This window comes from Lepus europaeus, chromosome 4, assembly GCF_033115175.1.
Source record: "Lepus europaeus isolate LE1 chromosome 4, mLepTim1.pri, whole genome shotgun sequence".
NCBI lineage: Eukaryota > Metazoa > Chordata > Mammalia > Lagomorpha > Leporidae > Lepus > Lepus europaeus.
Window position 1 is genome coordinate 129,164,160 of NC_084830.1, and position 21,709 is coordinate 129,185,868.

At 52.6% G+C, this 21,709-nt stretch overlaps 1 protein-coding gene across 1 annotated transcript in view; it reads left to right on the plus strand.

Annotated features, from left to right (window-relative positions):
- The window catches only part of FAT2 (FAT atypical cadherin 2), a 59,353-nt gene extending 39,927 nt beyond the window's left edge, over nucleotides 1–19,426 (plus strand). The window contains exons 18-23 of the mRNA XM_062188807.1: nucleotides 1,898–2,708; nucleotides 6,116–6,261; nucleotides 10,690–11,125; nucleotides 14,556–14,709; nucleotides 16,191–16,648; nucleotides 17,511–19,426. Coding sequence (XP_062044791.1) covers nucleotides 1,898–2,708; nucleotides 6,116–6,261; nucleotides 10,690–11,125; nucleotides 14,556–14,709; nucleotides 16,191–16,648; nucleotides 17,511–18,043 — 2,538 coding nt within the window. The 3' untranslated portion in view covers nucleotides 18,044–19,426. The remainder of the gene's footprint in view (nucleotides 1–1,897; nucleotides 2,709–6,115; nucleotides 6,262–10,689; nucleotides 11,126–14,555; nucleotides 14,710–16,190; nucleotides 16,649–17,510) is intronic.
- The last annotated feature ends 2,283 nt before the right edge of the window (nucleotides 19,427–21,709 follow it).

A 21,709-nucleotide genomic window follows, 5' to 3' on the forward strand; every position in this document is an offset into this window, starting at 1 on the left:
GTTCAGGCTGCAGTAACAGAATACCATAGATTTCTGCCTTCCTGTGTGCGCCCCTGGCAGAGAGAGGGCTAGTTAGAGTTAGCCATCTGGCCCTTCTTTCTGTTCTGTGTTTATTTGAAAGGCCAAGATACAGAGACAGACAGAGAAGGTGAGCAGCCATCCATTAGTTCACTTCCCAAATGCTTGGCATTGGGTGAGACTGGGCCAGACCGAAGCTGGGCCCTGGGAACGTGTGGGTGGCAGGAACTCAGTTTCTTGGACCGTCAGTGCTGCCTCCCAGCACCTGCATCAAAGGGAGGTGAGCTAGAGCCAGGAATGAAACCGTGGTGCTGTCCTGGGGGGACACAGGCACTGTAACGGCTGGGCCAAGCACCCATCGCTCCGGGCTCCTCCTGCACAAGCGCTAACTCATTCACCAGGGCTGCAGTCTCACAACCTAATTACCCTCCCCACCCCGAGGCCCCACTTCCAGATGTCATTACATCAGGCATTAGGTTTCAGCATATGAGTTGGAGAGGACACAAATATGGACCCCATGACATTCACTAGTAATAACTAATTATCTACAACGGCCAAAGTCATCCCAATTATAAGCCTTACCAGTGCTTACAGAGTCTAATCTAAGGGCAGTGAGCAGGGATTGGAGGGTTTCAGACAGGGAAGGGGCCCTTCTTAGGGCTCAGGAGCCTCACTTGGAAGCTCTGTAGAGAGTGAGTGGGTGACGGACACCAGTGATACGGGTCATACAAGCTGGAGATGTTGGTGCCCAGACCTTGAGGTGATGGTGCAGATGCAAGAAGTGGGCAGAGTTAGTGCATATTTTCCATGTAAGTAGCCAGTCGCTGGTGATGGATGGGATGTGGAGAGAGAAAGAAGAGAGGAGAATTGGGGACAGCTCTCAGATTCCCGCCACCGGGGAAGACAGGGCAGCAGTGCCATTTATGAGGCCAGTGAGGCCCAGGGTGGGAAGTAGGACATGTCTGTGGACTAACGTTACCTCCCAGCTGTCTATGGTGGCAGTGTCTAGTTGGGGGTTGGGAATAGGAAGCACAGAAGACAGGGCTAGGGTAGGTAGAGGATCTTTCAGACCAAGAGCAAGAACATGATTGCTTAGGGAGAGGTGAGAGAAGAGCTTCCTGACCTCTGTGTTCTGGCAATGGGCAGGGTAGGCACTTACTGACTGTTGGAGTTGTCACCATCGCGTTTGTCCTGCATTTCCATTTCCATCCACTGGGAGGCAGCAGAGACCAGCAATAAAAACAGGCATTCAGCTGCTGCTCAGGCAACCTTGAGCAAGTTCCTTTACTTTGAGCCTTTGTTATATCTTTTGTAAAATGAGAAACTTATCGGTGACCATCTCATAGGAAAGATAGCTATGATGATGCATTTAAAGCACATACTATAATTAGTATTACTGTTGCAGTTCTTGTGAGCTTCACTTGATAATGAGTAGAAGAGTAAATCTCCACTCCCTCTCCAGTTTCACAGCAGAGGGGAGTCTCAAAGAGACTGGCAAGGAGCCAGGAGAGGACTCGCTGAGAGACTTCGCGACACTGGAGGAGAGAGGCAGGGCTAGGACGGTCAAGAGAAAGGGAGCCGGTGCCTCTGTGCCTGGAGAGACGTAGGACGAGGCTCAGGGAGATGTCACACGGGAAGATCGAGTTGTTTCACTGTGTGATGGGGGTATAATATAAATATAATATGAATCTCCTCCTCTGTCCTCTCCAAAACCAGTATATTGCATCCCAGTGCTTTTAGAATTAAACTTTTGTTTTTCAAATGCAGCAACATGCATTTGGGGGGCAGCAGGGAGACACAGCTCCCCATGACACCGGCCCGGGAGGGCCAGACCCGCAAGAGCTCCTCTAGGTGATGTCAGTGTTTGCTTTGCCCACAGGTGTCAGACAGCGGTGTCCCTCCCCTCTCATCTTCCACCCTGGTCAGCGTCCACGTCACAGAACAGAGCCACTACCCACCGTCCGCCCTGCCACTGGAGATCTTCATCACCGTCGGGGAGGAGGAGTTCCAGGGCGGCATGGTGGGCAAAATTCATGCCACCGACCGAGACCCTCAGGACACGCTGACATACAGCCTGGTGGAAGAGGAGACGCTGGGCAGCCGCTTCTCAGTGGGCGTGCCCGATGGCAAGATCATTGCTGTCCAGGGACTGCCCCGGGGCCGCTACTCGTTCAACGTCACAGTCAGTGATGGGACTTTCAGCACCACTGCCGGGGTCCACGTGCACGTGTGGCACGTGGGGCGGGAGGCTCTGCGGCAGGCCATGTGGCTGGGCTTCCACCAGCTTACGCCAGAGGAGCTGGTGAGTGACCACTGGCGGAACCTGCAGAGGTTCCTTAGCAACAAGCTAGACATCAGGCGAGCCAACATCCATTTGGCCAGCCTGCAACCTGCAGAGGCCACAGCTGGTGTGGACGTGCTCTTGGTCTTTGAGGGGCATTCTGGAACCTTCTACAAACTCCAGGAGCTGGCATCCATCATCACTCGCTCAGCAAAGGAGATGGAGCACTCGGTGGGAATTCAGATGAGATCAGCCATGCCCGTGGTGCCCTGCCAGGGGCCAAGCTGCCAGGGTCCAGTCTGCCAAGAGACAGTGCGCCTGGACCCCAAGGTTGGACCCACATACAGCACGGCCAGGCTCAGCATCCTCACCCCACGGCACCACCTGGAGAGGAACTGCTCCTGCAACGGTGAGCAATGGCCTTCCCCCGTTAGCCTGCACTGTTGGGCCAGCTGTTTAACTCTCAGCGTGGAGATGCCAATGAGGCTCTGCACAGTGGTTCAAGGGAAGTTTAAATGTGGCTAAAGGCAACAGATAGCCATTAAGATGGGCACTGGGCTCACTTTTATCTAGTTGTGGAGTAATTGCTGATTCCTGACCATTTTTTTGGAATTTTGAAAATAGCTTAAGAATGCAATAGATAGTTTAACTTTGTGGCTGAGACCACAGGCTCTGGCATCAGAATATCTAGGTCCACATCCCGGCTCTAACATTCACTAGCGAGGTGACTTGGGAAAATTGCTTAATCTCTCTGTGCCTTTGGACTGGCTATTGTAGGGATTACATGAGGTTAAAATCAAGTATTTACTTAGAACAGTGCGTGATACGTAGAAAGTGCGCCATAAATGCGCGATGCTCATATTACCACTATCATTACTATAGTCTGTTAGTTATCAGCTCAAGGTCAACTTAGATTTAAACCCTAGCCCCGTCACTTACTAGCTGTGTAACTTTCCATTTCTCTATCAAATTGCAAAAATAATAATATCTGCTTCCTGGAGTTGGTTTGCGACATGAACTACTAGCAGATATCAAAGCACATGAGCCATGGCCAGCGCATGGTCAGCCCAGGACCGATGGTGGCTGTCACTCACGTGGGAGCAGTTGTCACTGGCAGGAGCCTGCCGTGTGCCAGCCTCTGTGCAGATGGCCCCTAAACTGAGCAGAATCATCAGCACCTTCTACAGTTGAAAGAGAGGAATGGAGAGTGTATTGGTTTGCCTGAAAGTGTGTGGCCCCCAGGAAAGCCTGGCTGTGCACACAGCTGTGTGTGCCACACTCAGACTGAACTCCTCACTGACAAGATTCATGCAGCAGCCTTGGCGTCAAGACCAATGCCCTGGGACAGCTCAGGAGCATTGAGGAAAGTGGTGTTGCCCTCAGCTCGCCATCAGCCCCTGCTCAGGAGTACCACGCTTGTGTCAGGGAAGTTCTTGGATTTGTGGACTCTCTCCAGGAGCCTGTGGATTTAGGCTGAGTGGCCTACTGTTAGTGGAGGCGGGGGCTCCCCTTCTGTTTGTCTCTTGCTCCAGAGCCTGTTAAGGGAGAGCTATGGTGGCTGAAGGATCTCTCTTGATTGCCTGGCATTAGAGAGCAGAAGTTCTAAAGTTCAATGTGATGTGAAGCCGTCTGAGTTTTACAGCCTACCTGCTCCTGGATGCACCTCCAGATTCTGTTGTTCAGAAGTTCTTTTTTTTTTTTTTTTTTTTTTGACAGGCAGAGTGGACAGTAGAGGGAGACAGAGAGAAAGGTCTTCCTTTTTGCCGTTGGTTCACCCTCCAATGGCCGCCGCAGTAGGCGCGCTGCGGCCGGCGCTCCGCACTGTTCTGATGGCAGGAGCCAGGTGCTTCTCCTGGTCTCCCATGGGGTGCAGGGCCCAAGCACTTGGGCCATCCTCCACTGCACTCCCTGGCCACAGCAGAGAGCTGGCCTGGAAGAGGGGCAACCGGGACAGGATCGGTGCCCCGACCGGGACTAGAACCCGGTGTGCCGGCGCTGCAAGGCGGAGGATTAGCCTATTAAGCCACGGCGCCGGCCAAGTTCAGAGGTTCTTAATGGAGCGTGGGGAGCCCTGGGCTTGGCATTTAATTCTGAAGCAGGTGACCCAAGGGTCGCACTTTCAGGAATACTAGCTGGGTTCACTAAGCACCTTAAGGAGAGGGGTTTTGTTTTGTTTTGTAACATGTTAGTCAATTACAGGATGACACACAGGAAATCGATTCATGCATCCTCACTCAGCATACACCTCAGTGTGTTTTCACAGACCAGATACATCTCTGCAGCCACACCCAGAGCAAGGGTCAGAATACGACCAGCAAGTCCAGAGCCTCCCTTTGGATCCCTTCCAGGCCCTGCGCCCTTTAGGGGGGAGTTTTTAAAACACAGACTTCCTGGTGCCGCCCAGAATTCCTGAATCAAACTCTCCAGTGGGAGAAGGTGGGATTCTGTGTCTTAGACTACTCCAGCCACTCCTGACAGGTCAGCCAGCTCGGGAACTCCTGATCTGGATCATCTACCCTGTCCTGTTGGTCACGGCCACCACAAGGGACTTGCCACTGTCAGAGAACTTTAGACTTCTGCTGTGCTAGGGTTTAGCCTTCGTGCCTCAGGCTTCTGGGTTCTTCCTCCTCCTCCCTTTGGCCCATGTTTCCTGTCTGTCCTCGGTGTCTGGGGCCTGGATCGCTCGCCCTTCCCCCTGACAGCTGATGAGCTGGGGTTTTCAGGGTTTACCAGCTGAACTTGCTCCTGGGGCTGGAGGATTGTTCAAACTCAGGAGAGCGGCGCTTCCACACGCATGCCCCAGAGGGAGTCCTGCAGAATGGTCTGTCTAGGGCGGTCTACATGAGAGTGAGCCTTGGTCAAATAAGCTTCAGAAATTCAGGTTCAGGCAAAGCCACAGCCTCCTGACGGTGCAGCTGTGTGTTGCTAGTTCCTGAGGCATACGGGAGGGAGGTCACAGGGCTGTGTAGCAGTTTGGACCACACAATCTATCAGTACTCCCCCCCCCCCCCCCCATCACAGAGTGGCTCTCGAGCTGTCAGAATACTGCATTTGGAAAGTGCTTACTCCAGATTACACTCCTACTGATGCAAGGAGATACCCTTCAGTCTCACCTATGTGCAGACTCCTCTCTGGTTGTACCCCCTTCTTCCCCAAGTGATGTCAGAAATAAATAGGAACAATTCAGGCTAAAAATTTTGTTTTGTACACGTGATTGATTTTTTTTTTTTTGACAGGCAGAGTGGACAGTGAGGGAGAGAGACAGAGAGAAAGGTCTTCCTTTGCCGTTGGTTCACCCTCCAATGGCCGCCGCAGCCAGCGCCCTGCGGCCAGCGCACCAGGCTGATCCGAAGGCTGGAGCCAGGTGCTTCTCCTGGTCTCCCATGGGGTGCAGGGCCCAAGCACTTGAGCCATCCTCCACTGCACTCCCAGGCCACAGCAGAGAGCTGGCCTGGAAGAGGGGCAACTGGGACAGAATCCGGTGCCCCGACCGGGGCTAGAACCCGGTGTGCCGGCACCGCAAGGCAGAGGATTAGCCTATTGAGCCATGGCGCCGGCCACATGATTGATTCTATTTCTGGCTTTAAGCTTACAGCTCCCGACCCAGGCTTGGGAACCTAAGGCAGAGGACCTTCCAGCCACAGGCAGGCGTGTGTGGTCCTAGAAAAGTGATCACACCCCACTCCCAGCCTAGTTTCTTCATGCATAAAATGGGAACAGTGACTATGCCACCTGAGGACTGAATGCGACAACGTTAGTCCCAGGCTGCATGGGGAACACTTTGAGGAGAGGTGACAGCTCTGGCTGTTTCCGCAGGTACTGCTGTGAGTTTCCACGGGCAGAGTTATGTGCGGTACACACCCCCGGAGGCTCAGAACTGGCGCATCCATTTCTATTTGAAAACACTCCAGCCACAAGCCGTTCTCCTGTTCACTAATGAGACAGCACCGATTTCCCTGAAGGTGAGGCACTGTGGGCCTGAGAGACTGTGGGTGGGTGAAAGGGGGGTGGCTGGGGAGTTTGAGGGGGCAGGAGGCCCTTTGAGAAGCCATTTTTCTGGCAAAGAAATCCCTGCAAGGTTTTCAGGGATGCTGAATGTGAGTTGGGCTGGGATGCAGGACGGGGTGGCCACAGCCACCCAACCTGGACATAGATGTCGAGGGACAGCAGGAGTGGGGCTACTTGCTCAGTAGGGTAGGTAAAAGAGGTGGATGAGGCCCCCTAGCCCTTTTCTGGGTCAAAGACTGGTGCTTCCTGGAGGATGGGGGACTGGTGATTGCTGGGGGGTGCTTAAGCTGACACACCTGTGTGAAGTCGCAGGGAACCCACACAGAAGATAGGTGAATTTCCATTCTAATGGCTTTTCGGTGCTTCTGTTGATGACACGTAAAAACTCGACGTGTACCTGCATGATTTGAACACCTCTGTCATGCAAACCAATCACCCATTTTGACAAAGAGAAAGCTGACTTTGGCAGCTAGATTTTAATACACTTAGCACATCTCTATTACGCACCTACTATATGGCAGGCACTGTTGTAGGTGATTGGGTCTCAGCAATGAATAAAATCTCTCTTATAGCTTGTACTCTGTAGGTGAGAAACTGGCATTAGACAATAAATCAGAAACTTACAGAATTTGTCTACATTTGCTGAGTTCTATGTGCTAAAAAGAAACAAGGTTAAGGGAGACCAGAGGTGAGGGGAGTTTCTGATTTAAATGAGAGAGGCAAGCCTTCATTGAAATTATTTGAAGAAGGTATGGGAGTAGCTCTGTGGACATTTTGGGGGAACAACCTTCTAGGTAGAGGGAGTAGCAATGCAAATGCTTTTTTTATTTTTTATTTTTAAATGTATTTACTTATTTTAAAGGCAGAGTGACAGAGAGACAGAGACCTTTCATCTGTTAATACATTCCCGAAGTGGCTGCAACGGCCAGGGCTTGGCTAGGCTGAAGCCAGGAGCCTAGAACTCCATCCAGGACTCCCAGATGGGTGGGAGGGGCCCAAGTACTTGGACCATCTTCCTCTGCTTTCCCAGGTCATTGGCAGGGAGCTGGGGTGGAAGTAGAGCAGCCATATTGGGGCGCAGGTTCAAGCAGCAGCTTAATCCCCTATGCCACAGTGCACGGTGGAAAAGCTTTTAGACAGGAGTAGGATTAGCATGTTTGGCAGCAGCCCAGAGTTGTGTGTGGCTCCCCTAAAGTGAGAAAGGGAGGCAGTAACAGTAGGAGTCGAAGTCAGAGATGTAATGGGCTCCAGGTGTGCATGTAAAAGCCTCAGAGGCCATTGTGAGGACTTCAGCTTTCATTCTGAGCAAAATAGAGCATCAGAAGGTTTTGAGCAGATAACTGCAACAGTCTAGCACATTTTAAAAGGTTCTTGTTGAGAACAGACTTTAGAGGAAGAAAGATAGAAGCGGAAAGACCCAGTCAGGAGGCTACTGCAGCGAGTTGAGTGCCAGATGAGGATGTCCACCAGGGTAAACACAGTCACGGGGAAGAATGTAGTGGATTCTGGAAAGATTTTAAAGCTAAAGCCAACAGGACTTTTCAGTGACCCGAATGAGGAGTGGGAAAGAATGGAAGGAGAATTGGCCTGGGCAACCAGAAGGATGGAGCCAGCACCAGCAGACCCCGGGAAGGATACTGGTGATACAGCTTTGGAGATTGGTGGGGAGGGGAGATGCAGAACTCAGTGAGTTTGAGAGGCCAGTCTGGTCTCGTGAGAGAGGTCCGGGCTAGAGATGGAGACGTGGGAGTCCACAGTGTCTACATAGTGTTGGAAGCTGTGAAGCTGGTTGGGATGCCAGTGTAGATGGAAGAGAGTGTAGTCTGAGAGTGAATCTTGGATGCGCTCCAGCATCAAGAGATCTGGGGGATCTTAGGAAGGATCCAACAAAGGAGGCTGAAGATGAGCAACCAGAGATGTTGCAGGAAAAACCAAGAGATGGTTGTGTCTAGGAAGCCATGTGACGAACAGGCATCTGGAAGGAAGGCGTGACCGGCCAGGTGGCATGCTGCTGAGGGGACACGTGGGATGGGAGTGACATTAGGTTGGATTTGGCGACACAGAGGTCACTGAACGCCTGGCACTGGTGGTTCTGGTGGAGTGGTGGGTGGGAGAAGAATTTTACTGCAAAGGGGAAACAGAAAATGATGTCAAGTTCAAAACAACCTTTTTTTAAAAAAATAGAGCAATAACAGCTTCAGAAGGTAGGGGGTGGGGGTGGGATCCAGTGTGTAAATGGAGAGACTGCTTGTAGCCAAGGTGCGTGGGCATGATGGTGACACTGCCTGCAGTTGTGCATTGGATGGCTCCCACGAGGAGAGAGAAGTCATGTATACAGTCTTCTGGGTGAGTGAATGGACTGAAGAAGACAGAACTGCTGGGCAGTGTTAACGGCTCATTTGAGATCATGGTCGTGAAATTAGGCAGAGAACAATAAGCAAGGCTCTGCTTCTCTCCAGTCAAGTTCAGCTCCATGTCTGAGTAGGGTAGGTGGAGAGTTGGAATTTTTTCATAGTAATGAGTTTGCAGAGTGTATCAGAACAGCTTATTACTATAATGAAATACCTGGGACAGCCTGACTTTACAAAGAGGTTTGTTTTACCTCACAGTTCTAGAGGTTCAAGTCTAAGATCAGGCGGCCCTACTGGTCTGGCCTCTGGGGAGGGTGGTGAATGGCAGTGGCAGCGCAGGACAAAGAAGACTCACATGGGAAGCCAGAAAGCAGTGGGTGGGCCCAAACTCACTTTATGTCCACCTTCCTGTGAGAACTCTAGAGGTCAAAGAAATTGCATTCTGACAGCACACCCCTGTGACCTAAGAACTTCCCGTTAGGCCCCAGCTTCTCAAGGTTCCACTTCCTCCCAATAGCGCCACCTGGGGGCTAAGTATTTAATACACAGGCCTTTGGCTGACCTGCAACAGCCAAATTAATACCCAAACCATGGCAGCATGTGAGTTCTATGAATTAAGAGAGACAGAAGTCAAGAGTAGATGAAGGGAATGGTTGGGCTGGTAGACTACAGGATTTAAGCTTGCTAAGAAGAGAAGCAAGGACGTTACAGATGGGACAGATGGTACAAACAGGTGTGGTCAATGGATTTGTGGGCTGGGCTGGGGAAAAGGAATGATCTGATTGCAACATTTTGTTTGAATTTCACTTATTTTGTTTTTTTTTTTTTAAAGATTTTATTTACTTGAAAGGCAGAGTTACAGAGAGAAGGAGAGATATAGACACACATGTAAACACACACAAACAGAAAGAGAGAGAGAGAGAACGAACACACTGTTTCACTCCCCAAAAGGCCACAATGGCCAGGGCTGGGCCAGGCCAAAACCAAGAGCACAGAACTGCATCCAGGTCTCTCACGTGGGTAGCAGGGGCCCAAGTACTTGGGCCATTTTGCACTGCTTTTCCAGGCATATTAGCAGGGAACTAGATAGGAGGTGGAGCAGCCAGGACTCAAACTGGCACTCATATGGGATGCCAGCATTGCAGAAGGCAGCTTAGCTCACTGTGTCATAACACCAGCCCTGTTAATCCCTTGTTTGATAGCAAGTGATACTGAGTTTTTATTTATAGTAATATTATCGAAAATATTATTTCCTTACATATACCAGAAAAGTTTCATTTAGTTGGATTATAAGTACTGACATTTTCAGTATTGGAAATTAAAACGGAAATTGTAAAATAATTTATTTTTTCATTCAAACATAAGAATCGTAATACATGGTAGGATAAATACCATACCGGTCACATTTTCCAAAATAAGATAAAAGAAGAGCGGCATTGCTTCTCATGTTTGCAGGTTTGTCTTGTTCTGACTTGGTGATGGCTGCTGTCTTCTCATTCATTGGTGATCACACGTGTCTGGAAAACTCCCCTGTATGCTTGTGAGGAAGCAAGGGATAAAAAAGGCAGATAATGTCTTAGGATTGTTATGAACACAGATTTCCCCTGTGGCTCCCCGGAAAAGGTCTTAGAGGCTTGCTTTGAGAACGGCTCAGCTCTTGAATAAGGGGATGGGAATAAGAAGGAGGGTTTTTGAAATCCTGAAAGCTAACATTTACCACTGCGAAGAAGAATCCAAAGTACAGGGCCTTGATCAGAAAGGCATCTCTAGGCCTCATTTGCCTTATGTGTGAAATGCAGAGGTAGGTCAGCCTCCCCATGCCGTCTGCCATCCCATGCATCGTGGTGGGAGCCAAATGAGTCCATAGACAGAAGTGCTTTGAGGACTTTCACGGTCTCTGAGTGGATTGTCTAGAACAGCCTTGAAAATCACCAGATACTACCTATCGCGCCCATGAAAATGCAAACAGCGTTCTTCAGGCTGGCGGCCTGTTAGCAGCTTCACTGATGGCTGCCTTGGTCTTCTCTGCAGCTGGCCGACGGAGTGCCCCAGCTGGAGCACCGCTGCCCGGGTGGTGTCCACCGAAACCTTCCCTCGCAGCACCGCGTGAACGACTATGAGTGGCACTCTGTCCTGGTGGAGGAGACGGCCGTCTCCATTCAGCTGCTGGTTGACGGTGTGGGCAACACCTCCCTCCTGGTCCCAGAGAACTGCCGTGGCCTGCGTCCCGAAAGACATGTCCTGCTGGGTGGCCTCGTCCTTGCGCATCCTTTCTCAAATGTCTCTCAAGGCTTCGAAGGCTGCATGGATGCCATTGTGGTCAACGGAGAGGAGCTGCTGATCCCTGGCAGGAAGGCGGCGGGCTTGCTGGAGAAGCGGGCCCTCACCCACTGCTGCCTCCCCAGTGACGACTGCCACCACAGCCCCTGCCTCAATGGGGGGAGGTGCTCACAGACCCCCGGGGCAGGTAAGGCCTGGGGTGCATGTGCATGGGAAACCAGGGCTCACCCAGAAGGCTCTTCCAAGGACCCTGCCTGTAGTGTTCTGTCATTGCAGCGTTTACAGAAGCAGGTTCCTTGACCACAGCCGAGAAGGGAGCCATTGTTGTGTACCATTTTACAGCCTGGGACACTGCTGAGCTGGCAGGGCCCCAAGACACGTAGAGGAGCTTGCCCAAGGCCAGGTGGCTTTCAGGTGGCAGAGACAAGTTCAGGGTGGAGATCTCAGTGGAGGACTCCTGCCTTCAGATTCCACATTTTCCTGCTTGCCCCTCCCTCACTGCCTTGAGAAATGCCAGATCTGCTCCAGGGGAAGCCAGGCTCCCTCAGCAAGAACTGTGTGTCTTTCTCCTTTCTCGGGGATGAATAGGGACCTTGGTGTAGAGGGTTCAGTTAATCGTGCCCCTGACTGTCGTCACCGGTCCATCCCATGTTTCCTCCTAGTTCCACCTAATGTGTCCCCCTATTCCCATCCCCTCCCTTGACCTCAGAGGCAAATACTTATTGGAAGTGTTTCAGTGAGTTCTTGCAGTCTACATGTTACTGGTTTTCATGTGCTCGACTTTTCATTTTATGTAAGTGACCTGTTTTTTTATGTTGTCACTCCGTCACGGGTTTTTCAGATGCATCCATGCTGCTGTGAGTGATGACTCAGCGCTTTTAACTGCGGCTCAGAACTCCATGGTGCGCATCCATCACATTCCACTCCCCACTCTCCAAACTCCCATCTCCTTCCCCAGCCTACAGGGACATCCTTGTATATGTCCCCTGCGGACCTGTGTGGGAGTTTCCTGCTCACGCTCACGCATGGAATTCACACACCCAGAGTGTACACAGCATTATCTTGAGTAAACATGGCCACATTGCATTCTGCACAGCTGTGGCTGTCTACACTTCACCAGAGTGCACAAAGCTCCTACGTGCCCATACCCCTGCCAACACTTGGCATTATCCTATTTTCTGATTTTTGCTGGTCAGTCATGCTACCATTTCTCCCTGCACAGTAGCCAAGGAGTCATCGCTACTCCCCCTACACCCTCTGACCCCACCCCCTCAGCACTCGCTCAGCTCACCTTTTCTCCGGTGCTAGCCACCTGCCTGTTCTTGCCCAGCTCTTGCCCAGCTCCCAGCAGGAGCCAGATGAGCCTTGTAAAATGCAGATGTAAGCGATCCACTCCCCTGCCAGGCGCCCTTCTGTCAGAAGGAGTCCAAATCCCTTGGCCAGCACCATGGCTCACTAGGCTAATCCTCCGCCTTGCGGCGCCGGCACAACAGGTTCTAGTCCTGGTCGGGGCACCGATCCTGTCCCGGTTGCCCCTCTTCCAGGCCAGCTCTCTGCTGTGGCCAGGGAGTGCAGTGGAGGATGGCCCAAGTACTTGGGCCCTGCACCCCATGGGAGACCAGGAAAAGCACCTGGCTCCTGCCATCGGATCAGCGCGGTGTGCCGGCAGCAGCGCGCCTACCGCGGTGGCCATTAGAGGGTGAACCAACGGCAAAAGGAAGACCTTTCTCTCTGTCTCTCTCTCACTGTCCACTTTGCCTGTCAAAAAAAAAAAAAAAAAAAAAAAAAAAAGAAGGAGTCCAAATCCCTGCTTAGGGCGCATCCTGCAGGATGTGTTGGGCTCCCCACCTCCCAGGCCCTGTGGCTCACACTGTCCAGGTTCCTCAGTCCTTGCTAGGCCCAGCCTGGTGTGGTTTCAGTTGTTGAACGTGCCACACTGTCTCCTCCCAGCCTTTGCACATGCTCTTCAGCCTGAAACACCTTCCGCCCCCTCCCTCCGCCCACCCTCGCCTGGCACCCTGTCTTCTTCTCTGATTTCTACTCATCCTGTAGGTCTCAACTGAGATATTTCCCCGAGTCCCTAGACTAAGCTAGCCCACACCCCCAACATTTCCCTTCGCTGAAGCTAATTTTATTATGATTACTGAAACACTGACGTGATAGGTAACTGCCTGGGTTTGAATCCCAGTGTTGCCATTTACTTCCTATGTGACCTTGAGTTTTTGTCATTCGTTCGCTGTGCCTCCTTTTCTCCTCTGCCATCTCCTTGAACCATCCCTTGATGAGGATGGTAACAGCAGCCAGTCTCTGGGTTATCATGAGGATCAAATGAGTTCATACACCAAGACTCTACAGCAGTGACTAGCACTAAATAACTATTATTGTTTTTTAAAATAACTATTATTATTTTTATTTATTTTTTATTTTTATTTTTTGACGGGCAGAGTGGACAGTGAGAAAGACAGAAAGGTCTTCCTTTGCCGTTGGTTCACCCTCCAATGGCCGCCACGGCCGGCGTGCTGCTGCTGGCTCGCCGCGCTGATCCGAAGCCTGGAGCCAAGTGCTTCTCCTGGTCTCCCATGGGGTGCAGGGCCCAAGCACTTGGGCCATCCTCCACTGCACTCCCGGGCCATAGCAGAGAGCTGGCCTGGAAGAGAGGCAACCGGGACAGAATCCAGGGCCCCGACCAGGACTAGAACCTGGTGTGCGGGCGCCACTAGGTGGAAGATTAGCCTGTTGAGCCACGGCACTGGCCTATTATTATTTTTTAAAAAGATTGATTGATTTCTTTGAGAGGCAGAGTTAAAGAGAAGGAGAGACAGAGATCTTCCTTCTGCTGGCTCACTTCCCAAATGTCAGCAATGGCCAGGCCTGGGCCAGACCACAGCCAGGAGCCAGGAGCTTCATCTGGTTCTCCCACGTGGGTGCAAGGGCCCAGGCACTTGGGCCATCTTCTGCTTTCTAAGGTCACCAGTAGGGAGCTGGTTCAGAAGTGGAGCAGCTGGGACACACATTGGCATCTTGGCTTAACTCACTACACCACAACACCAGCCCCAGCTTTTATGATTATTATGCTCATTAATGTTCTTTATTTTTTTTAAAGATTTATTTATTTATTTGAAAGACAGAGTTACAGAGAGGCAGAGACAGAGAGGTCTTCCATCTGCTGGTTCACTCCCCAAATGGTCACAACAGCCAGAGCTGAGCCATTCCGAAGCCAGGAGCCAGGAGCTTCTAGGACTCCCATGTGGGTGCAGGGGCCCAAGGATTGGTCCGTCTTCTACTGTTTTCCCAGGCCATAGTAGAGAGCTGGATCAGAAGTGGAGCTGCTGGTACTTGAACAGGCACCCATATGGAACACCACCTGCTTCTCATTAATGTTCTTTAGATGCCTGTTTGCACTGCTGGGCTGTAAGTTCTCTGAGGGCAGGGCCCCAGTGCTCATGTGGGGTTCGGCACGGTAGAGGCACCCAGATGTCAATGGCCGTTGAATGGCTCTCCAGGAGCACTTGTGTGCACACATGTTGAATGGCTCCGGGAGCACATGGTGTACACACATGCCGAGGGGTCCCAAGCTGCTGGTGGCATGCTCTCTCACCTCCTTCTCTTTCTCGCAGGATACAGCTGCAGGTGTCCCCCCCAGTTCTCCGGGAAGCACTGTGAGCGAGGGAAGGGGAACTGCACCTCCGCACCCTGCCTGGAGGGTGGCACTTGCGTCTCCTCCCTGGAAGGAGCTTCCTGTGTCTGCCCTCACCTTTCCCCAGGAGAGCGGTAAGCACAGGAGGCGCCTCCTCCCCCGGGGTTGGCATCCTCAGGGCACGGCTATGGCTTCTAGAGAGGCCAGTGGGAGGCCAGGGGCGGAGTGCTCCAGAGACCTGGCCTCTGGCCCTTTTCCACGAGTCGAGCCTTCTCCCTCGTACCTCCTGAACACACTGGAAGGAGGCAGGTGCTTGTTAAAAAAAAGATGTCTTAAGCCCTATTTAGAATCTACTGATTCAGATTCATGGGCTGGGGCCCACCAATCTACCCTGTCAACAGCCCCTTTCATAGCTCTGATCTTTGCTGAAAATGGCTGGAGTTCTTTTTCTCTTGTTCTGGGGCTGTGATGTCCCACAAAGTGGCCTGGGGAAAACCACTTAGTAGAGGCACTACTGTGTCTGGAACTCCCCTGCAAGCTGATCTGTGCCTTGTATCATGCTGGGCTGCAGGGGACACAAGGGGAAGAAAACCATTCCCGGAACCCTGGAGGTAAAAAGGCGGCAATTGTGACTTCCAAAGTTGGGAGCTTTAAAACATTTCTGAGGGAGACTGGTGGAATATGTAGATTCCTGGACTCCATCTGGACCAACAGGAACAGAGTCTCTGAGAATGAGCTTGCATTCTGTTTTTAGCAAGCTTGCAGGCTACCTCCCTTTCCCCGTCCCCACACTGCCCCCGCCAGCCACACGTGCGTGCGCACTGTCAGTCTGTGTAGATAAGAGTGATGTAGGGGCCGGCGCTGTGGCTCAACAGGCTAATCCTCCGCCTTGCGGCGCCGGCACACCGGGTTCTAGTCCCGGTCGGGGCACCGATCCTGTCCCGGTTGCCCCTCTTCCAGGCCAGCTCTCTGCTGTGGCCAGGGAGTGCAGTGGAGGATGGCCCAAGTGTTTGGGCTCTGCACCCCATGGGAGACCAGGATAAGCACCTGGCTCCTGCCATCGGAACAGCGCGGTGCGCCGGCCGCAGCGCGCTACCGCGGCGGCCATTAGAGGGTGAACCAACGGCAAAGGAAGACCTTTCTCTCTGTCTCTCTCTCTCTCTCACTGTCCACTCTGTCTGTCAAAAATTAAAAAAAAAAAAAAAAAAAAAAAAAAAAAAAGAGTGATGTAGGCCACCTTGCAGGTGGGGAAATTTCTGCTGTAGGACAGCTCAGTGTGTCTGACGACTACTGCAGTGCCATGGTTGGAAATCTGACCTCATTTGGAGACTGTCTCCAATGCCTAGAGCCCAGTGGTGGAAAATAAGGAAGATGCCCAGAGTTCAGGTCCTAGTGGTCACAAATGGGGGTGAAGCTGAGGCCCGTACATCCTGGTGGAGGATGGACAGTTTTGATGCAGACATGTTTAATAATTTCTCTCTCTTTGCGGGGAGGTAGGGAATGGGAAAGGGCAGGCTGGAGGTGGGGAGCCTCTATCCAATAGCTGTTTGTAGGAGGGGGCCCAGAAAGGACCGGGTAATGGCTGGGCACCCTCACGACTTCTCTGTCCCTGCAGGTGTGAAATGGAAGCAAGAGGCTGCTCCGAAGGACACTGCCTGGTCACTCCTGAGATCACAAGGGGAGACTGGGGACAGCAGGAGCTGATGATCATCATCGTGACCACATTCTCCATCATCGTAACCACCACCGGGCTGCTCTTCTACTGCCGCCGCTGCAGGTCTCACAAGCCTGTGGCCATGGAGGACCCAGACCTCCTGGCCAGGAGCGTCGGTGTCGACACCCAACCCATGCCTACCCTTGAGCTCAACCCCCTGAACACCAGCTCCTGCACTAACTTGAACCAAACAGAGCCCGACAAGAGTTCAGTTCCAAGTGAACTTGTCACTTTCGGGCCCAGCTCTAAGCAGCGGCCGGTAGTGTGCAGCGTGCCTCCCAGACTGCCACCGGCCACGGTCCCTTCGCACTCTGACAACGAGCCCGTCATCAAGAGAACCTGGTCGGGCGAGGAAATGGGTGAGTACAGCCAGAGGCCCCGAGCCTCGGGGTTGCTGGAACAGGGCAGTAGATCCAGGCTCTCCCCTGTCTGAGGGACACGTGTTTTCAGTCCCCATCCAGTCCGGGCCTTCGGGATGGGACTCGGAGGGACAAGCTCAAGGTCACGGTGCACTAATGGTGACTCAAGGTCTGTGGCTCGTTCTGCTGCACCCTAACCACTACTTTAAATTCCAAGTCCCTCCACATGCTTGATGCTCGTGGCAGAAAGTTGTAGACTTAGGACATGAGTGGGCGGATCTCTGCATTGAAAAGGGGACAGCAGCACATTGGTGCTTTTCTGGGAAGGGGAGGAGAAGTGAGCGTTCAAGCTCTGGTCACCCCATCTGGAGGCACAACAGCCCTGGGCCAGACCTGGCTTGCCTGGAGGGGGGAGTTCCACCCTCTTTGTGTCCTTGGCTCCGAAGGAGCTGAATTTGTAAAGCATTCTATATTTTCAGGTGTACTCACCAGTAGTTACTACAGGTATTTTGGCTACTTGTTGATAGGCTCACTGGGGTCCTTAAGGACGAAGTGGCTTGTTCTCCTCACCCATCTCTTGGGCGAGGGCTGGGGTTGCTGTATCCAGCAGCAGGGCGCCGTGCCTACTCTTCCCTTGTTCAGTGACCTTTGGAGCCGTGGCAGAAGTTTGCAAGGTGGGCTGGCTTTGGGTTAAGCCTCTGGCCTCAAACCTGCCTTGCTGAACTCCATCTCCACCCAGCTCACTGCGGGCAGCACACGGGCCACCTCCACCGCATGCTGATTAAGTGCAGGAGCTTTAGGGTCAGCCAAAGCCTTCACCAGGAAAACCCAAATCTCACCCTGTCTTGCTGTGCCCTTTCAGTGTACCCAGGCCGAGCGGCGGTCTGGCCCCCCACCTACTCCAGGAAGGAACGCTGGGAATACCCCCACCGTGAAGCCACGCAGGGCCCTCTGCCGCCCTCACCGCACCGCCACTCCACCCCGGCTGTGATGGCAGAGCCTGCGGGCCTCTATGGGGGCTTTCCCTTCCCCCTGGAGATGGAGAACAAGAGGGCACCGCTCCCACCCCGTTATAGCAACCAGAACCTGGAAGACCTGCTGCCCCCACGGCCCCCCAGTCCCCGGGACCGCCTGCTGGCTCCCTGTCTCAACGAGTATACTGCCATCAGCTACTACCACTCGCAGTTCCGGCAGGGCGGGGGAGGGCCCTGCCTGGCAGAGGGGGGCTACAAGGGGGTCAGCATGCGCCTCAGCCGGGCCGGGCCCTCCTACGCTGACTGTGAGGTGGCAGCGGGGCCTCCTGCGGGCCGGAGCCAGCCCCGGGCCCCTCCCAACTATGAGGGCTCTGACATGGTGGAGAGCGACTACGGGAGCTGCGAGGAGGTCATGTTCTAGCTTCCTGTCCTCAGAGGAAGGCAGGTGGGAGGCCAAGGACTTGACACCTTCCTCCTGCCTCCTAGGGAGCCGGCTGAATGTGGCTGGGAATGTGGCCTCATCCTCAGTCCCGAGCGCCATCCCTTGAAATGTGCACTTCCGGTCCCCTAGCTGGCCTCTGAGCATGGAGGGCAGCTGAGGGCAGAGCTCCAAGAACAGTGTCAGGGCCCCAGGCCAGAGGGGCTGCACAGAGCAGTTCCCTGGGAAACTGGGATCAGCTGATGCCCAAGAAGGACAAGAGACGGGCTGTTTCCGTGATTCAGCAACTGCCCGTCTCCAGAAGGCAGGGCCTGAGCACGGATCTGCTTTGCCAGGTGCACTGTTAGACCTGGGCACAGCTCCACTGCCGAGGAAGGCAGGCAGGCCGGCCCACGCCTGACAGGGGCTATGGGGACGAGGGCCGGGATCGTCTGACCACGGAGGGCCACGTGGTACCCTCCAGGGGCTGTGGTGAGCAAGTCCACAACCACCTGTGCGCCTCCTGTGACGATGCACTGAGCGTTTGTCAAGTGGCTGCTCCATGTCAGACCCTGTGCTAGATACCAGGGACAACAAGGGACCTCCCCGCCAACCCCTGCCCTCACCCTCACCCCCACCCCCACCCAGTGTCAGGTGGGCCTCAGGCTCCCAGAGGGCCTTGCTCCGCCTTTGAAAGTCACACAACCTTGTACCAGCCAGGGGGCCTGGACTCTGCGCAGCCCTGAGCATTCTTTGAGAGAAGAATTAAGACCTCATGGAACTCTGGTTCTTTATCCCAGGTTTCCCAGGCACTTTGGCCAAAGGCAGGAAGGAAATGATTGTTCATTTTAAAAATGCTTAGGCACTTTTCAACCTTGCTGTCTGGGCAAGTCTCCCCCAAGGGGTTTTTCTTCTCTAGACACAAGGACTCGGAACTCCTCTCCAGGGCAGCGTGTGGGCCAGCAGCATCCAGGCTGGACCCCCTGCCCTTCCCTGCCCTCTCCTGTCCCTCCATCTCATATGCCTGCCAATCAAGTGTTATCCTGCAGTGACTCAACCCTATGCATGGAGGGTCAGTGTGGGCACATGTCTACACACGTGGGTGCCCATGTACAGTATGTGTGTACACATGTGTGGAGTGTATGTAGCCAGGTGTGGTGGGCACCGGAAGCCACTGTGGCATCTGGTAGCCGCCCCCTTCCTCCCTCCCTCCCTCCCTGCCCATCCCTCTCTGGTCCACTGCCTTTTCATGTGAGTTGCTTCTGGAGACAAGAGTCAAAAGGAAGAGCAATGGTGGCACTCAGCCACAGGGTTCAGCCGTGTGGGTGAGAGCATGTTGGTCTGTGTGTGTGTGTGTGTCTGAGTGAGAATGATGGGATGCCTGGTTTGGTTGGTCTTTTTTTTTTTTTTTTTTTTTAACAATAAAGTATCTTTTTTACTGTTACTTTCTGTGTCACTTAGCCTGTTTGAGTCATAGGAATACCACAAGGGTCTACAGGCCTTTCCAAGCCAAGATTCATGGAATTTGGGAGCTAGAAAGGATCTTGGAGGTCATCAGACATGGGACTTCCCAAGCCTCAGAACGACTCCTGAGCCCTACCCCAACTCAGACGTCTGAGGGGGGGGGGGGGTGCCTGGGAAAATATTTGGGAAACAGAAAGCCTCAAACTCACACAACTACTGTGGTTTGAGCCTCTCGGTTTCACAGTGGGAAACCAAGGCTCTGAGTATGAGAGTCCCCTAACCGACAGGGTAAGACTGGGGGGCTCCTGACCCCGCCCCATCCTCTCTGCACATTGTCCCAGGTCTTGGGTGGCCAGCCCTTCTGGTGCTGAGTCAGCACCACACTGTACCCCACAGCCCAGATGGCGCCAACTTCCCTGGGCAACAGTGGTCACAGGGAGACGGGAAAGCCCCGTCAGGCAGAGTGGGCAAGTCAGTGCAGAGTCAGACCACAGTGGACTGGGGCTCAGGGTCAAACAGGCTGGATGCCAGGCCCATCTCTAACTCTGTGGCCTTGAGCAGGTATGAGTTGGCCTATTTTTTTTTTTTAAGAGCAGTTTTAGGTTCACAGCAAAACTGAGAGGAAGTATGGAGCTACCTCTGTCCCTGGGGCATGCACAGCCTCCCTACTATTAACACCCCCCGGAGAGTGGTATATTTGTGACAGCTGATGGACCTGCACCGAGTCGTCATCAGAATCACCCCAAATCCAAGGTTCACATCGAGGCTCATTCTTGGTATTATAAGCTCTATAGTTTGGACAAAGATTTATTATTTATTTTTCTTGAAATCATACTGACAAAATGGGCTTCCACCTGCTGGTTCACTCTCCAAATGCCCATATGGACAAGGCTGGGACTCCATCTGGATCTCCCATGTGGGTAGCATGCACCCAAGCACTTGGACCATCACCTGCTGCTTTCCCAGGCACGTTAGCAAGGAGCTGGATTGGAAGCATGGCAGCCAGGGCTCCAACTGGTGCTCCCATATGGGATGCTGGTGTCGCAGCCAGTGGCTAAACCCACTGTACCCCAATGCCAGCCCCATTAGTTAACATTTTATGCCTCAGTGTGCTAAATGAGGGTACCACTAGCACTTCCCTTGCTGGATTTGCATATCCATGAGCTATTAGAGGTGAAGTGCTTAGCAAGGTTGGTACATGAATGCAGTGATGCTAGATGTATTTGAAGGCAGGTCTTCACACAGTATCCATATCCTTTGTTCCAAGGCCAGGATAAGAAGACATCCCCCCAGCTAAAGGCAGGTAGGTGCAAATGTTCAAAGGCATTGGTTTTCAATAGGGGAAGATGGGAAATTTCCAGCATTTTACCCCCACCAAGGGGATAGTTGCTAATACCTGGAGATGCTTTTGGCTGCCATCACCTGTGGAGTACAATTAGCATCTAGTGAGTAGAGTCACAATGCTGTCAAGTGCGCCACAGTGCATAGGACAGCCCCACAGTGAAGAACTGTCTAACCTACAATGTCAACAATACTGAGGTTAAGAAACGCATTCCTGGGCTGGCGCTGTGGTGCAGATTAAGCCGCTGCCTGTGACACCAGCAGCCCATATAAGTGCCTGTTTGCATGCCAGCTGTTCCACTGCCAATCCAGCTCCCTGCTAGTGTGCCTGGGAAAGCAGCAGAGGATGACCCAAGTGCCTGGGCCTCTGCCACCCATGTGGGAGATCCAGATGAAGATCCTGGCTTCGGCCTGGCCCAGCCCTCGCCCTTGTAGCCTTTTGGGCATGAACCAGCGGATGAAAGATTCCTCTCTCTCTCTCTTTCTTTATCTAACTGCTTTTCAAATAAAATACATTTTAAAATAAATAAAAAGAGGCAAACTATTCAAATACTTCACTAAAGAAGATAGATCAATGGCCAATCAGCTCATGAACAAATTCATACCATCACTAGTCACAAGGGAAATGCTAATTAAACCACAATGACAGACCACTTCACGCCTAGCAGGAGGACTGTTTAAAAGACCACAGTATTAATTATTGCTGAAGATGAGGAGCAACTCTCAGACTTTGCTGATAGAAATCCAAAGTGGAAAAGCATATGCTTAGCATTCATTTACCAAACAACCCCACAATTCCACTCCTAGGTATCTACCCAAGAGAAATAAAAACATATGCCTACACATAAATATACATAGCAGCTT